The sequence below is a fragment of the Lynx canadensis genome, chromosome B3 (genome assembly GCF_007474595.2).
Source record: "Lynx canadensis isolate LIC74 chromosome B3, mLynCan4.pri.v2, whole genome shotgun sequence".
NCBI lineage: Eukaryota > Metazoa > Chordata > Mammalia > Carnivora > Felidae > Lynx > Lynx canadensis.
Genome location: NC_044308.2, coordinates 41,979,521 through 41,997,066, shown reverse-complemented (window position 1 = coordinate 41,997,066; position 17,546 = coordinate 41,979,521). Strand labels below are relative to the sequence as shown.

Below are 17,546 nucleotides of genomic sequence, written 5' to 3'. Positions count from 1 at the left end.
ATGTAGGCTCCCTTTCCACTTTTCATAATAATTTAATCCCTGTCCAGAAGACTACGGAACCCTGAGAATAATTTACGTTCAGAGCACTCCTTGGCTCTTGAGCTGTAGGTAATGTCTGTGCATGTCCAACATTGCCCTCTGGAGGCAGAGATGTGGCTGAATTTTTGATAGTAGCTTGGATCTTTGTGCAAAATGGAAATCCAAATGATAAATTTTTGCATGACAGCAGGGCATGATGACTTGGAGGCCATGAATTCTATCCTTCCTACAGTATGTTGTATTTATGGCGTCTGGATAGATTTCCAGCTTTTCCTGACCTACTGCATCAATCACATATTCAAGAGACTTAAGACTTTCGGTGTTGAAGTACATGAATGTGAATCAGTGGTTAAAATACAAACTCTCCCCTCAAATCAACCTATTCTAGATTTAAATCTTTGTTCCTTAATGCATAGGAGACTATGTAGCTAGGATGCAAGTCTCTTTCTTGAATTACATCTAAGGTAAGTTGACATTTCAGAAAAATAAATGGAAAGAATATTCTCATGAAGTACTGGAAAAAAAAAAGTTCAAATGGAATGTCAATAAAATGTTTCATCAGACACCGCATTTTATTTCTAGGCTGTGAAGGGTGATAAAAAAAAATAGTAAATGCCTGTTTTTTTGTTTTTTTAATTCTCTTTCTAAATAGGACGTTTTAATGAGTTTGGCCAAAGCTGTAGCCAATGCTGCCGCCATGTTGGTATTAAAGGCGAAGAATGTCGCCCAAGTAGCTGAAGACACGGTCCTACAGAACAGGGTGATTGCCGCTGCCACCCAGTGTGCCCTTTCTACCTCTCAGCTGGTGGCGTGCGCCAAGGTAAGCCAACTGGCACCCCTGGCCTTTTCTTCAAAGTGTCATGTGCTCTTGTTTGCCCCCAGTCACTGGGGGAAAACAGGCAGAATTTGTTTAAACTGTCTGAGGCTTAGAGCTCGCTTAGGTGTTGTCTCCAAGGTGACACGACAGGATTTTGGCAATAACTGCCCACTTGTGCTTTCATCCCAAGTTCTTTCCCCAAGTCCTCAGGCACTGGGACGTCTCAGTGTCTCATTGCCATTTCTACTTGAAAACTGTCATGTGTCCCCCTTGAAATTCTCAGTGTGTCCTGTTTACACCTGCACACCAAGGGTTCTTGCTTTGTACAAGAAGGCAGTACACTGTCAGAATGGGTTTGTAAATAACGTGCACATCTGGGGGAGCCCTTTTGCACTGCACAGTGCAAGAGTGACGGTAATCAGGATTGAGTTCATTGTTGTCACTCACGATGTGCACACTCCGGGTGTTAAACTTCACCTTGTTCAGCATATCATCCCCAGTTTACAGAAGGGAAACTGAGGCCTCTAAGGCTTTGTAAGTAGCTTGCAGCCACAGAAATCATTAAGTGGCAGAACTGGGGTTATCTCAGGCCTGTCTGGTTTCACGTATCCTTTCGGCACCGTTGCGTGTTGATGCGTCAGAAGACGGGATGTGTCCATTTCTCAACTTGATGATCTATCGTATTCTATAGATCCGTGACTGGCTTAGCCCGCCATTTCCTATCCTCTGGTGGGATTTGCAGTGTCAGGCAGATGTGTTGATGGTATCGCTCCTACCTCCCTTGTACACTGTTAAAGTACCCACAGAAAAACGGACAGAACCCCCTGTTCTTTAAAGTACCGCGAGGTACAGAGTTCCAAGTACCTCTGGAAAAGAAATACAATCCTGTTAGTCTTGTTATCCTAAGTCAGAGGACTCAACCTAGGGGTTCCTAAATGGAGAAGCTCTGACATAAACACCAGAAATTTCTCTCTGTGGAAGTAGTTCGTACTATAGTTACATATCACCAGTGAAGATAACAATTGTCGGGCATCAAAAACCACCAACATAGGGTGAAATTGTGAGGTAGAAGAAATCTCAGTGATGGTACACTTTAAACCCTGGTGCTCTGAGTGAGGACCCAAGGCCCCGAGCAGGAAGGGCCTCGGTGGAAATGCTAGTGCGGGGTGGGGACTGAGAGCTGACCCTCGGTGCCCAGGACCTGCTCCTATCTCCCTCTAGGTGGTGAGCCCCACCATCAGCTCCCCCGTGTGCCAGGAGCAGCTGATCGAAGCAGGGAAGCTTGTGGACCGCTCGGTGGAGAACTGTGTCCGTGCCTGCCAGGCGGCCACCGACGACAGCGAGCTCCTGAAGCAGGTCAGCGCAGCGGCCAGCGTGGTCAGCCAGGCCCTGCACGATCTCCTGCAGCACGTGCGACAGTTTGCCAGCCGAGGCGAGCCCATCGGCCGCTACGACCAGGCCACCGACACCATCATGTGTGTCACCGAGAGCATCTTCAGCTCCATGGGAGATGCTGGTGAGGGGCGATGCTTGGGTGGACGGGTCAGCTTGGGGTTCCCCGATGGTCATCATTGTAACAAGAAAGGTGACGGTCACCTGGCAAGGGCAAGGTGTCATGAGCTTCTGTCGGAGACTTCGTCCCTGAGCCTGGGAGAAAGATGGAAGTCTCCCGGTTTGCCCATCCATAGCAGCCCTTAGAGAGTTAATTAGGCTTTTTAGCAAATTCTTAGCAAATTCCTTTTGTTCAAAAACCTCCATGTTGGATTTGGCCTGGTAAAGTCAAGGTAGCCACAGGAGGAGATAAGCCTGAAGCTTGGAAGGAAAAATGTATTCTGCTCACAAGTCCCAAAGAGAAAGCTACCACATGCCTGCAGGGTCACAGGGGTTTGGTCACAAGGGTTTGGTTAGGTTGCAGAAGACAGGAGTGAGGGGAGGGGCTTAAGCTCTATTCTTTTTTGGGATTTTCATTGGGAAGGCAGGGCAGGGGAAACCGCTTGGGGCTGCTTAGTTTGAAAATCTTCAGCAGGCTCTGTGCTATACAGGCGATCCTCAGTTGCCTGGCATCGGACCATAGGATGATTGAGGCCAGGGATATTGCCTCCAGGAGGGTACTGGCCAGATAGAGGCGATGTGGTTCTAAGCCGAGGTCAGTTTGCATATCAAAGGCGTGCTCCTGGCTGGACTTTTGCTATCTCTAAGAACTGGCTAGCCTTCAGAAGGGCAGTGTCTCTAGCCAGCAAGGTTTCTTTAAGATGTCAAATGTCAGGATGTACAAAAAATTTAAAAATATGTAGCTTTCAGTCTATTAGTTGAAAGGTAAGTCTCCTGAGATCCAGCCCGTCCCTATCCCATCTAAATCTCCAGATTTGGCAACTCACTGATTTCTGTTTTACGTTTCCAGAAATTTTCAATCTTCCTACAGTCACATGTTTGTGTGTGTTTGCACGCATGTGCACGTAGCGCTTTGTTTTCACATAAATGAAATTGCATTATTTATACTCTTAAACTTTTTCTTTTAATGTGTCTTACAGATCTTTTTCATGTTGAGCTATACACTCATCTTTTTAATGGCAGCATAATATTCTACTGAATGGAATTCTAGGATAATTTACTTAACTCATGATCTTGAAGCACATCTAGGTGGTTTCCAAGTTTTTTGGTTTGCTTCTTAGTTTTGCTTTAACAAAAATATTATTACAATAACTATTTTTATAAAAGTATCTTGGTTTACTTTTGGGGATCTATGTAATTAGTGGAACTTCTGGGCCAATATATACGTACGATTTTTTTCCTACATATGGACTTGCTTTCCAGAAAGGTTCTACACTTTGTGACCCTACCGGTAGTTTGTAAGATGTTTGTTTCCCTACTTCCTTGTCAGCACAGAGCCATATTTTATAGCAAGTATGAGAAACAAACAAAAACTTGAACTTTTCTGTATCTTCCTTATGTGATTTAAGAAAATAGGAGTACTCTACACGATTTGGATTTTTTTGTTGTTGTTGTCTTTCTTTTTTAATAGATGTTTTATTTTGGAATATTTTCACATCTACAGGAAAAAAGTAGAGGTAATACAGAAAGTTCTTATATACCCTTCCCAATTGCCCTCATTTTTAGCATCTTCCCATGGCACCCATGGCATATTGTCCGAATTAGATTAGCTTTGGTGCATAACTGTTCACTACGGACATTATTCAGATTTCACCAGTTTTTCCACTCATGCCCTTTTATTGTCCCAGGATCCAATCCACGATACCTTGAATGTAGCACATTTTGATTTTTTATGAAAGCTTTGTTTCCCCCTTAATGTTACAGTGGTGCGGCATCCTTCTCAAATGACCTTTGCGAGAGGAAAAATTCCCTTACATTTGAGTAGTTTTATTTTAAACGTTTACTCTTACCTCCTTCCTACTTCTAAAGTAGATTTCAGTAAAATCACGGTACAGTAAAACCAAACAACTACTAATAACAAGATCAAAACTGGTGCCTGGAAGAAAAGAGTGAGCAAACAGAAAATTGATAGGGAAAACTCAGCCAAGACAAATCTTAGCAATTGAGCATGAATCTGGGGTCTGTGCTTCTTATTAGTGAGAGCCAAATGACACAGATACAGGGGATCTTGTGATACTATTCATCTGGAGTTAGGTAACATACAAATTCTTTCAAAGTTTAAAGATAATTTTTTGCCATTATGCAGAATTTAAGGAGTTTTGGGTCAGTGATTCTTGAGCTAAATGATATTCACTAGATAAATATTTATTAAATCACGTAGCAAATCCACGTAATTTTGTTCCCTGCCTTCTGTTTGTAAAGAGTTCCCCTTTGCTTAGTTGCATCCTATTTACCCCTCTCTGTTCAAGATGGAACTTGGATGGGTTTGGGGTATAAGATCCTAGTAGCCATAGGGAGTATTTTCAGTCCTGGGTCTAAGGACATAAGCCTTGCTTAGGACAGGAACTCGTGGTCTCCCTTCTTTCTGTCCCTCTTGCTAGAGGAGTGGAGACTGGACTGTGTGCTGCTTTTGAGCTTTAGAAAGCAGACAAAACAGATGGCCTCCTCAATCCCATCCCGTAGGTGAAATGGTGCGCCAGGCCCGGGTCCTGGCCCAAGCCACCTCAGACCTTGTCAACGCCATGAGGTCAGATGCGGAAGCTGAAATCGACATGGAGAATTCAAAGAAGCTCCTGGCAGCAGCAAAACTCTTGGCTGATTCCACTGCTCGCATGGTGGAAGCTGCAAAGGTATCATGTTGGATCTGTTCTATTGAAAAGTGAACATTATTAAGAGTTAGGATTTGGAAGGTGCCCTGAAGATAAAGAATGGTCAGCTGAGTGTGCATTTTTGTTGTTTAAAACCTATATGGTTTTGTAACATTTAACCTTCTTCCAGTGGGAAAGGAGAAGGGCATGGGACATGAGAATAACAGTCTTTAAGGGGAGCAGGGCTGACTCAGCTGTAGCCAACACAGTTCCTGCTTAATGCGCACTCTCTCGCCATTGGGTTATCGCCATCGGCTTATTGCAAATGGTGGTGAATTTAAACTTGAGATCTTGAACAACAGATTCACTTAGGCCTGTTTTTTGCCCGCAACCTTAGTATTACTTTGCCCTCCATTTGACTTCTCAACTAAACTGTCAAGATTTTACATAGTAGAGTGCTTCCTGCCTCACTGTTCTTCAAATGCCAGTAGCAGTCTTGAATGTTATATAACAGCTTGAATGAAGAGTTAAGAGTCAGCTTTTCTGCTTTTTGACGGTAATGCATTAGCATGATGCTTCTAAAAGCCAGTGATTCTTATCCCAGGGCTCTGTTTCAGAGCCCCCTCCCCCCTTCCCCGCTCCGCCCTGCCCATGAAACATTACAATGGAACGTGTCTCCATTCCACCCCTCCTGATTCACAAGGTCACTGGTGGGACTGTGCAAGTATGTTCCACAAGGGATTCTGATGCCTCCCTCTAGGTGAGAACTGTATTAAATGGATAAGGCTGTATTTTTCTATGTTCCTCTTTTGGTTATTAGGCAGCCAGCATACGTTTTTGGTGGAAATGATAGAAAATGCATATAAATATAAATAAAATAAAAAGCATCTTCAGTTTCATACTCTCAGATAACACGTTTAATGTGTTTCTATGCATGTAAGATTCATTGAAAGTCTCCACATCTTATCCTATCTCCCCAGCCTCCAATAGAATACCTTGTATGTGAATTCTTAATATGTTATGACACACAGTGAATTACGTAGACCTTCCTCGACTGACTCACCCTTGTAGTTCCTGAGGGACTGTGATTTCTTGGAGGTAACACAAATAGGATGAAGAGTAACCCAAGGAGAGGCAGCGTCTGAACTTGCTTCCTCTGTCCCCTGAGCCCTGTTTCAGCTGAGAAGTTAGGCCATTAACCATCCCTTTTAGCCAAAAATATATATGACGGTTTTGTACAGTGGTTAATTTCTTTATGGTTTTTCAAGTTCTGCCCCTTGTATTTCTAAGTCTAAACATAGCTCTTCTTTTTTTTTTTTTAATTTTGTTAATGTTTGTTTATTTTTGAGAGAGAGGCAGAGTATAATCGGGGGAGGGGCAGAGAGAGGGGGAGACACAGAATTTGAAGCAGGCTCCAGACTCCAAGCTGTCAATACAGAGTCCGACACCAGGCTTGAACTTGTGAACCACGACATCATGACCTGAGCCAAAGTCAGACACTTAACCATCTGAGCCACCCAGGAACCCCTACACATAGCTGTTTTAAAGTTTATTTATTTGTTTATTTTGAGAGAGAGAGAGAGAGAGAGAGAGAGAGAGAGAGAGAGAAAGCAAGAATGCAAGCACGCAAGCAACTAGGGGAGTGGAGCAGAGGGAGAAAGAGAAAATCCCAAGTAGGCTCCTTGCTCATCGTGGATGCAGAGCTTGATCTCAAGATCAGGATCATGATCTAGGCTGAAATCAAGAGTCGGACCCTTAACTGAGCCATCCAGGTGCCCTTAAACATAGCTATTTTAAGCAAACCTTCACGTTCACAAAAAATGATAGACTGAAAAGAACCTTAGTGTAAAATCTAATCAACCCTTGTTTTACAAAGGAGAAAATTAAAACTCAAAGAGATTTTGCCTACCATCACATAGTCAAGATTGAGCCAGGGTCAGTGTGCACATTAGTTTCTAGATGCACAACGCTCACCAGACCTTAATGCACCAAGTTACCAGAAATTTGTTTCTTTTAGGTATTTATTTTTAATGATTTATATCAGATGGGACAATGTTAAGTGGTTTCATAAATTCTTGTAGTTAAGTGTGGTGACTTTGTCTTCACGACACTATTTTCATTTGCTGGATTTTGTTCAAAGCTGAAGAACCTGTTATAGTTAGAGCTCCAAGAAATATATTTAATGTGTAGAAAAAAAATACATTTCATAATCAGTAACTAAGATTCCAGACCAAGATTAGTACCGCATATCTAATGTACATTCCTCATGAAAGAGACGTTGCTAAGGAAGGATCCAGATGCCCACTTGAGAGTCAAGTGCAGAAATGGTCTCCTGCTGCTCAAAATACCAAAGGAAGGCTCGCATAGGAGTGGTCTAAACACCTGATGACCAAAAGAATAAAATGATTTTCCTAAACTCGCAAAAGAAGACAAAAGTAGCTGAAACAATCTTTCACATGTGAGATGCAAAAGTAGAGGTTTTTTTAGTTACTGAAACACAAAATCAAGGCTACTTAAAGTGGTTACAGTTTGAAAGAGTGGAAGATTCCCTTTGAAGGATTGCCAGAACACTTCTGTCACAGATGTTAAAACTTTTGCAGCCAGGATGAATCCCTACCCCTTTTATAAATAGTTAAAAACAAACAAACAAACAAACGGGTTCTTGTAAATGGTCAGTTTGGCAAGTTGGCCATTTGAAAAATGGAGACATTTGAAAATTGATTTTCAATGATTGGTGAGTTTCTTTCTGTTTTTGTCTCTGCCTTATGAGCAAATATTATCACCCTAAAGTGTTGATGAAAAGAAACTCATTCATCCCTATACATTTAGAACCGGCCACAGAACATCCAGACTCTGAGAAAAATCTTGATTGCTGCTTCTCTTGCAGGTGGGAGAGGAAGGTTGGATGTGCTTAAGTCTTGGTTGAATTAGTATGCAGTGAAGTTATATCCTCTTCCTACGTTACCTTTAGTCTTTTCCCTACTTCAGAATCCCACCCATCTAAATAAAATCCATTTTGAGGGGCCTGAGTGGCTCAGTCAGTTAAGTGTCTGACTCCCGATCTCAGGTCACGATCTCACTGTTCATGGGATCAAGCCCCACGTTGGGTGCAATGCTGAGCACTGGGCCTGCTTGGGAGTCTCTCTCCCTCTGTCTCTCTGCCCCTCCTTCCTTCAAAATAAATAAACTTTAAAAATAAATAAAATCCATTTGCATTCCTCAGACACTTGAACCTACAGCAACACAGGGTGGCCATGGGCTGTGCATGGTGCCTTTCTCTTGCCCTGCCATGATCATTACTTAAGTATAGTTGAGTACCATTTCTCCTTTGCTATACTTTCCAACTCAGTCTTTCTAGGCATGGTCTTTCCTGAACAACATTTCCTTATAGTATTGGGGATGGCATTCCCAGTCCCCCTGGTCCCTCTCCCCCTTCCCCTGTGTGTATATTCTCAGCCTGTTCACATAAACCCAGTGCCACAAGACAGGAAAATCTTTCCATAGTGACAAGCGTCTGTCCTGCCAGTTAATATAAAATTCTCCCCGAGAGATTGGGGCATGGGGGAGATTTATGTTAACACCTTTTAAACCATGGATAGCTGACCACAAGTCAATTTACGTGGATGGCCAAGGCTATGATCTCAAGTGTTTAATTTTTACCATTGGATTTCTACTGTTTACTGGTACAGCTTTGAAACATCCCCAGTAGATTTTTTTGTCGTTAGGAGATGAACATCTTTATTGTAAAGATACTGCTCGAAGCATTTGCTTTCTCTTCCAGATCTTTTGTGTTACTGGGAAAAAGTAAAATTCAAGGCATGAGTTCAGCATCTGTGGCGTGCTGTCCTCTGGACCTCTCAGAATCTCTGTTTTCTCCTTCTCAGGGGGCTGCGGCCAATCCTGAGAATGAAGACCAGCAGCAGAGACTGAGAGAAGCTGCGGAAGGTCTCCGTGTGGCAACCAACGCCGCTGCCCAGAATGCTATCAAGAAAAAAATTGTCAACAGATTGGAGGTGGGTAAAGAGGCTGGTTTCTTAGAATGTCTATTTTAGATTGCCAAGAGTTATCTGAAAGAATAACATGGGGCGCCTGGGTGGCTCAGTCGGTTGAGTATCTGACTCCATAGTGGGTCATCATCTCACAGTTTGTGAGTTTGAGCCCTGCGTAGGGCTCTGTGCTGACAGCTCGGAGCCTGGAGCCTGCTTCGGGTTCTGTGTCTCCCTCTCTCTCTGCCCCTCCCCAGCTTGCTCACGCTCTCTCGCGCACTCTCTCTCTCTCTCTCTCTCTCTCTCAAAAATGAACATTTAAAAAAATTTTTAAAGAAAGAATAACCAAATTAATAAGGCATTGCCCATATAAAGGAGGCTAAATCAAGATTGACGATCTAGTTTATTGGTTAAGGGACTTAGAAACAATGTGAAATGTTGGTTTAGGCACCTGGTACATTTAGGTTCAATGGCACACTAACGGTATATTCGAAAAACAACTTCAGCTCATGTTCTCAGTAAGCAAAGCCTTTTCTGAGTTGAGCCTTCTTTTTTTTTTTTTAATGTTTATTTATTTTTTGAGAGAGAGACAGAGCATGAGCCAGGGAGGGGCAGAAGGAGAGAAGGAGACACAGAATCCAAAGCAGGCTCCAGGCTCTGAGCTGTCGTCACAGAGCCCAACGTGGGGCTCAAACTCAAAAACGGTGAGATCAAGACCTGAGCCGAAGCTGGATGCTTAACCAACTGAGCCAACCAGGGGCCCCTGCATTTAGCATTCTTGAATAGATTTCAATTTTTTTTTTTTTTTTTTGCAGCAGGAAATAGGAACTTTTTTCCCCTGGCGTTAAGGGTTGCCCATATTCAGAAAGGACCTTTAGCTAAAAATTCCATACATATTTTGTCAGAGACAGTGACTCTTTCAGGACTTCCAGTAGAAAATAGAACCTTGGAAAGAGTGAAGAATGGGGATCCGGCTTCGGTGGAGAGGTGTGGATGGAGCAATAAGAAATATTTTGTCATTTTCAGAACATCTGTTTGGTGGGGGAGGTGAGGGGGGTAGGAAATAGCACTAGGTGCAAACTCTGTAAGAAAACAAGTTTCTCTCACAAAGGCATACAGGAGACTCTTACACCAAAATTTGGGAGGTTGGAGGCCAAGAACCTGCCTGTCTGAGGAATTCCTCCGTATGGTCTGGTGGATCCAGAAACAAAACCAGCCTCCTTCCAGGGGGATGGGAGCGAGCAAACCCACTTAAGTACTCTGGTGGGGAAGCCCAGGCCTTTCTGAAGGAAGGCTTCACACGGGTGGCAAGAGGAAAGCCATGAGCACACCAGCGTTTCTGCTGCTTGCGGGGAAGAAAATGTTTCCCCAAAACATTTAGACTGGATGCCGCTTATCAGTGCCATCGTGGTCATGGAATTAATGGTCCCTTCTCTTTTTGAGAAAGACAAATGAACACCGGAACTTGAGCTATCAAGTGTGACTGTCTTTCTCTCTGGTCCCAGGGAATGTAAACCAATGGAGATAACAGGGCAGTTGTTAGACGAGGCTCGTCAGTGGCATTCAGGAGGCAGAGTCTGGGCCTGGAGTCCTCTTTCTTCTACGCGTGCAGCTGTTCTGTGCCAGCCTCTTAATGGTAGGGCAGATATAAATGTGCGTGTGTGTGCGATGGCCCCGCTCACCTACCGTCGCTCTGTCCTCCAGGTGGCAGCTAAGCAGGCCGCAGCCGCCGCCACACAGACCATCGCCGCCTCCCAGAACGCGGCCGTGTCCAACAAGAACCCCGCCGCCCAGCAACAGCTGGTTCAGAGCTGCAAGGTGAGGTTGCAGCCGCCCGAGCACCAGATCTGCTGGAGACCCCCCTGATAGCATTACAAGGCCACGCGCCCAGATAATTCAGTTAAGACTAATCATCTGGGCCCCTAATGCAGTTTGCTCCAGCCCCTGTGTTCCAGGTACACGCACATGCACACACACACACACACACACACACACACACATCTGGTTTTTGTCTCATAAGTGGATGCCCTCTGTTTGGAAGGAGAGTATGATGCTTTTTCCAGCATTGTCTTTCCTTTGCCTAGATTTTCTTTCTTTTCAAGAGACCGAATCAAGGAGGATCAATGAGCAGGCCATTTTAGGGCTCTGCAATAGTAATGAAGCATTGAATTTCCAGAGTGCCTCTTTCCCCGTGAGAGGTGGGCCTTCAGCTTCAGTGCTTGCTGGGAGGAGAGTTGATTGCCTGCTTTGCACCGATGGCACCCTAAGGATTGATGTTACCCTGTCTGGCCTCAGTGATGATGTGCTTCGGGGCTTTCTGTTGTTGCATGTTTTTTTCTGAGACCCGGGCCTTGATGGCATGTTGACTCCAACGTACTGCAAAGGGTACAGTGATATACCTTTGTTGCCACTTCTGAGGGCCCAGGGGGTCTGCTCTCCCAGGAGACCCCTGAAAGGTGCCAGACACGACTTGGAATTGCGTAGCTACTGCCCTTGTGTTGGCAGTATGTCTGACCAGAGTCTCCCAAAGGTCTTTGCGGTGAGCAGTGGGGGCTGGGTGGGCAGGTGTACTTGTGTTAAGGTTCTGGGAGTTGACTGAGCTCTGTCTGCTTTTTCACATCTCCTCTGTGAAATGGTTCACCTGTGAGTGGTGTCGCCATTTCCACCTCAGAAATGCCTTTGCTTCTGAGAACCACCCAGAGGCCTCCACGTCCTGAGTCTAGGTTCTCTGAGGCCAGCCCCTCACCAAGAAGCGAATGTACTCTGGCAGAGAAGTCTCAGCACTGGAGTAAGGCCCTGTCCTCGGGACTGTATGCAGAAAGATGGGGTTTTTCTGTGAGCCAGGCCCCCACAGAGGAGGAGAGGGTGTTTTCTGTTAGAGCCTCAATTCAGCCGCCAGCGTGGGTGAGAAAACCCTTCTTCACGAGCGCTTGCTCCTCATGTCCAGGAAAATACTACAGGATGAAACACCCCCCGCCCCTTTTTGCAGAGACTGAAGATACTCAGTGTCTGTCTATCACTGTCAGGAAGGAAATCACTGTTGATCAGCTTGCAGTGCAGAGGGGAGAGTGGACCAGACTACGGGAGCCAGCGATCCTCAAGAGGATCTGAGGAAAATCTCTGGGAAATATTTGTTTTAACCTTTGCTGGAATGGGTTCAAAAAAAAAAAAAAAACAGGTCGCCAGACTGGGGTACACTTGGGACCTTCTTCAGCAGTAGTGGCCACTGTGTGCTATGGCCTTTGAGGACCTGGTCGGTCAGATGAGGAGTGCTCACTGAGGAGAAAACCCAGAAAAGGTAGTAGGCTGGTCTCCTAGGGCATTGTGGGAAATTGTTTCTTGAAGTGGTCTCACCTCAGAAACTGCTGCTTCTTCCTCCACCCTGGGCTATGGGGTTTCCAGTTTGAGAATTGAGAGGGCTACTTAATCAAAGAAGACCCATGGTGGCAATGAAAGGTGATGGACAGAATGTATCCCTGCTAAGTGAGGAATCAAAGCACTGACCTATGCTGGCACTTGAGTAGTTCTCTTAGTTTCTTCTCGTTGGGCATTGTGACTTGGGTTTCTCTGCCTGTGAATTGTAGAGACTTTTTGATCCTTGGCTGTTAAGCTTTATAAGTGGTCATTAGCCACATTGGTATTAGTTGCAAGTGGGCAAATGCTTTTAAGACCACCTTATAGAGATTCGTACCGTGCCTAAAGGTATGAGGAGCTGAGAGTCGAGCGTGTGTGGGAAACAGCTACCCAGAGGCACTGGGTTAGGATTCATTGTTGGTAAGGACCCAGCTAGCTTAAAAGTGCTAGGTAAATCCAAGGCTTGTGATAAGCATTGCTCACATGGAATAGCGCATCCCCAAAACATCCATCACTGGTGTCATTTTCCACCCTTTTTTGGTAATTCACTGTGCCGAGTGTGCTCTGTTTTAATTTTCCTTGCTTCCTATAGGCAGTGGCTGATCACATCCCTCAGCTGGTCCAGGGGGTGAGAGGAAGCCAAGCCCAAGCTGAAGACCTTAGTGCCCAGCTGGCTCTCATCATCTCCAGCCAGAACTTCCTCCAGGTAACAGGAGCATTCGCCTTGGTCACACTCAGAGTCCCCTATGGAGGTAGGAGGTGCCCTTAATCCTTAAGGAGAAGAATTACCCAGTGTCACAGCCACAGAGAAGTTTTTGCAGTAAGCAGACCTTGGAAGGCCTTTCCTTTGAATTTCCATTTTCAGGAGAGGTGGATTTAGCTTGGCAAAGCAAAATGCTAATATGCAGGGAAATTGCCCTGGGAGATAGCCCATAATCCATTTTTCTTGGGAGGCTCATCTTTATTTCTCCTCTGTGAGGGAAAACATGTAATAAGTTGCAAGTGTTGTTGAACAGCCTGGTACTAGATATAGCTCGAAGTTTGCCGGTTTCCAGAGAGTCTAATGCTATTATCCATGTACAAGGAAAAAAGAAGTGTTGAGTGCATCTTCTCTGAAGTTGTGATCTTTTCGTATGCCGATTGTACAATTAGTTAAGTGTCGGCAGTCTTTGTGGGCCAAGGGGTAGATTCATTTTAAAGAAAACAAAATGAGAAAAGTGGTGGGAAAACTCCCTCTTTACCTACTTCTTGTCTTCAAATCCCTCAGCACTTCTGTCTGCTTGTATCTCTTGAACAGTTCCAGTGATCAGGCGATGTTCTTCCCTGTCCCTTTCTAGTTGAACCTGTCACTACAGGACCCAGTGATACATCTGTTGGGTTAATTTTTCAAGTGTCATGACTCCAACATGCAGAGACAGAACGCGAAAGTTTTAATGTTATTTCCTCACGTTATACCTACATGCAGACATACGTATTTTATGTATACATTTTTTAATTGGGATTTATTGTGTATAGACTCTTTGATTTTTATGTTAACATTTATATTATGAGCATTTAGCATACAGCTATGGCTGTCCTTTGTTTAGCTATTTTATCACCCCTAGGCATACAGGTTGTTTTCAATTATTTGCCATCATAAACAACCAATGATGGGATAAAGGTCTTTATCTGCGCTCTACCTTTGTACCCCTGTTGAATTATTTCCTAAGGATAAATTCCTAGAAGTAGGATTGCCAATGGCTTATTTTTATCTTTGGGACATTGAGAATTGTGACTTGGACAGGTGCTTACCTTTTCATTCAGATGGTTGGAGGGCCTGGAGCCAGTTGTATTGTCCCCGCTGCGGGAAGGCTTCTAGGGTAGTATGATAGAGCCATGTAGACATGTTCCAGGGTCCACTCTATCGCCGCTCTTAGATTTCCTTTTTCTTTCGTTCTTTGAATTTTGCTATCATAGACACATCACATAGTTACAAAAATAAGGCAGAGTTAGAAATAAGTAGAAATGGGGGCACCTAGGTGGCTCTGTTGGTTAAGTGTCTGACTTCTGCTCAGGTCATGATCTTGCCGTCTGTGAGTTCGAGCCCTGTGTCAGGCTCTGTGCTGACAGCTCAGAACCCGGAGCCTGCTTCAGATTCTGTGTCTCCCTCTCTCTGTGCCCCTACCCTGCTCGCACTCTGTCTGTCTGTTTCTCTCTCTCTCAGAAATAAGTAAACATTAAAAATTAAAAAAAAAAAGAAAGAAAGAAGTAGAAATGGAATTGACCAGAAAGTTGCTACTTTTTCAAGTTCATTCACACGTGTTGTAAAATTGTCCTTCTGGAAGGCTGAATGCATCTAAATTTCCATGTAGCAGTACGTGGAGCACATTTTCCAATACATCTTTTCCAAGTTGGGAATTCAAGCATTTAAAAAATACTTCGTTGACAATTTCTCAGTGAAGTTCTTACCGTCTGATTTTTGCATTTCCTTGATAGTCACAATGCTAAATATTTCATGTTCCAGTTGTTGTTACTATGTGAAGTTATCTACTCACATCTCAGGCTGGGGGTTTTTTTTAAGTTGTTTTTTTTTTTTTTTTTAACATTTATTTATTTTTGAGAGACAGCGCAAGCAGGGAAGGGACAGGGAGAGAGGGTGACACAGGATCTGAAGCAGGCTCCAGGCTCTGAGCTGTCAGCCCAGAGCCTGTCGCAGGGCTTGAACCCACAAACTGTGAGATCATGACTGAGCTGAAGTTGGACACTTAACTGACTGAGCCCCCCAGACACCCCACAGGCTGTTTTTTTTTAATGAATTGTCATGAGTTAATTAAATATTAAAAGTATTAACTTCTGCCATTAATGTTTATTTTCTGACACTTAAATTGTTTCAGCTTTATTAAGAGAAATTCTTATAACATCTATATTAAAACCCCTAAAAGTGTGTATATTCTTCGGTCCAGAGATTGTACTTTTAAAGTTCTATACAAAGAAAATTATGAACGTGTGAAAAATTTTAGCTACAAAGCCGTTTATCATACCCTGGAAAAAATGGACACATGCCCAACAACACAGGATTGAGAAATATTAATAGATGCATACATTGAAATACTATACAGCTATTAAAAATATAGAACATGTGAAACAAAAATTTGAAAAATAGAATAAAGAGGATGATCTTATTTTTGAAGATATATATGCATGCACACAGACATCCATGCATAGTGAAATTATATCCTAGGTAGTGAGATGTGATGTGACAGGTCATTTTGTTTTATTTTGTCTGCCCGTATCTGTTAAAGTAGTCTGTTAGGTATATTTCAGACACAGATTAAAGAGCTATTCTAAGAAACACAAAGAAATGTATTTAATAAACTCTGTCTGAAATCTGTTTTAATGGAAACTTCAAGCCAGTATCCTAATTTTTCCCCCTCTCAATGACACATACTTTTTTCTTTTTCTTCTTCTTTCTTTCTTTTCTTTCTTTCTTCTTTCTTTCTTTCTTTCTTCTTTCTTTCTTTTCTTTTCTTTTCTTTTCTTTTCTTTTCTTTTCATTTTTCTTTTCTCTTTTCTTTTCTTCTCTTTCCTTTCTTTCCTTTTCTTTCCTTCTTTCTTTTCTTTCTTTTTTCTTTTCTTTCTTTTTCTTTCTTTGTTTTCTTTCTTTTTTCTTTTTCTTTCTTTGTCTTTGTCTTTTTCTTTCTTTTCCTTGTTTTCTTTCCTTCTCTTTTCTTTCTCTTTCTCTTTCCTTCTCTGTCTTTTTCTTCCTTTTCTTTTTTTTTTTCTTTAACATTCTTAGAATGTCCTGACCCTAGAATTGGGGTGGCAATTTTCAGGGATAGTCTACATGATTTTACTCTTCCTTGTCATAGAGGAAAGTAAGTTCTGGCTTTGTTGTTTGGTCTGTGCTCTCAGACTCTTGCTGCTCAGGTGTCGTCTTACTTTCTGCTCCTCCCTTTACAGCCTGGAAGCAAGATGGTGGCCTCCGCCAAAGCCGCGGTGCCCACTGTGAGCGACCAGGCTGCAGCCATGCAGCTGAGCCAATGTGCCAAGAACCTTGCCACCAGCTTGGCAGAGCTACGTACCGCCGCGCAGAAGGCAAGTGGACCCTGTCCCAGCAGTTAGCTCATTCGGAATGGAGCTTTAGATGCCTTACTTCTGGGTGTGACCTGTGGATGACCCAGGACCTGAACACGGCTGGGCATGTTTCCTGGCAGAGGCGTCCGTTCCATTTGCTTGATGGGGATTCGCTTTTACGGTTTTTAGCTACTGTCGCCTAGACTTAGTTTATCACTTTCCAGTTACACATGACTTGCGTCAAACTATTGTAGGTTACATGCTCCCTGCTCCCATGCCCTGGGACAAGCAATGGTCCCTGTTTCACAACCTTAAGGGCGACAGGGAGTCATCAGTTTCTTGGTGCCAGGTAAATTCTAGGCCACAATAAGTGATTTCATCTTGCAGGTATTATTTTGTGAACTTCAACTATTCAGGCAGCAAAATTATTCCAGGGAGCAGGGCAGGGGGGTCATTTATAGTATCTTTTTTGCCCTGAAATCTTTTTACATCTTACATGGGAGCATTCACCTTAACAAGGTCCTCAACAGAACAGAGTTAGGGATTAATAAGTTTCTGTCTCTAGGACTTACTTACCGATAGACCTCAGTACTGTACTGTTTGATGTGTTATTAGCATGAAATTCTGGCATGAATTCATTTTTCCTCACTGTAGCAATCCCTTTATAGAAACAAGAGGCGTCATACATGAGAAAGGGAAGAAGGTTAGAAGCTGATTTGAATTCTTGATATGAACAGTGTGCCTTATCACCAAAGAAAAATTTCCAGAGCTTTAGGATAATACTCAGTTAAAAAAAAAAAAAAAAAAAAATCTTGAGCTGTGTTTCTCAGCCAGAGAGGTCCGAGGACCATCTGTGCTAAAGTCACCTGGGAGCATTCAGAATGCAGGTTCCTGGGCCTCACCTCTGAGCAACTGAATAAGAGTGCCTGGACAGAGAGCCTGAATTTGTACATTTTACAAGTTTCTTCAGTGAGCCTTAGAGTCATCCATACCTCAACTGCTCTGGAGCAATGAGCCTCAAAGTGGGGCTCAAGCGAGACTGTCCACTGGGGAGGAAGATACTGAGAGCTTTTAAATACGTTGTTTTATATAGTGTAA

At 43.5% G+C, this 17,546-nt stretch overlaps 1 protein-coding gene across 4 annotated transcripts in view; it reads left to right on the top strand.

Annotated features, from left to right (window-relative positions):
* TLN2 (talin 2) overlaps positions 1 to 17,546 on the top strand; it is a 439,345-nt gene that overhangs the window by 290,702 nt on the left and 131,097 nt on the right. For all 4 annotated transcript variants that reach the window (XM_030318033.1, XM_030318034.1, XM_030318031.1 and 1 more), the window contains 7 exons: positions 692 to 859; positions 2,078 to 2,372; positions 4,931 to 5,097; positions 8,940 to 9,068; positions 10,746 to 10,859; positions 12,988 to 13,101; positions 16,335 to 16,469. In XM_030318033.1, coding sequence (XP_030173893.1) covers positions 692 to 859; positions 2,078 to 2,372; positions 4,931 to 5,097; positions 8,940 to 9,068; positions 10,746 to 10,859; positions 12,988 to 13,101; positions 16,335 to 16,469 — 1,122 coding nt within the window. The remainder of the gene's footprint in view (positions 1 to 691; positions 860 to 2,077; positions 2,373 to 4,930; positions 5,098 to 8,939; positions 9,069 to 10,745; positions 10,860 to 12,987; positions 13,102 to 16,334; positions 16,470 to 17,546) is intronic.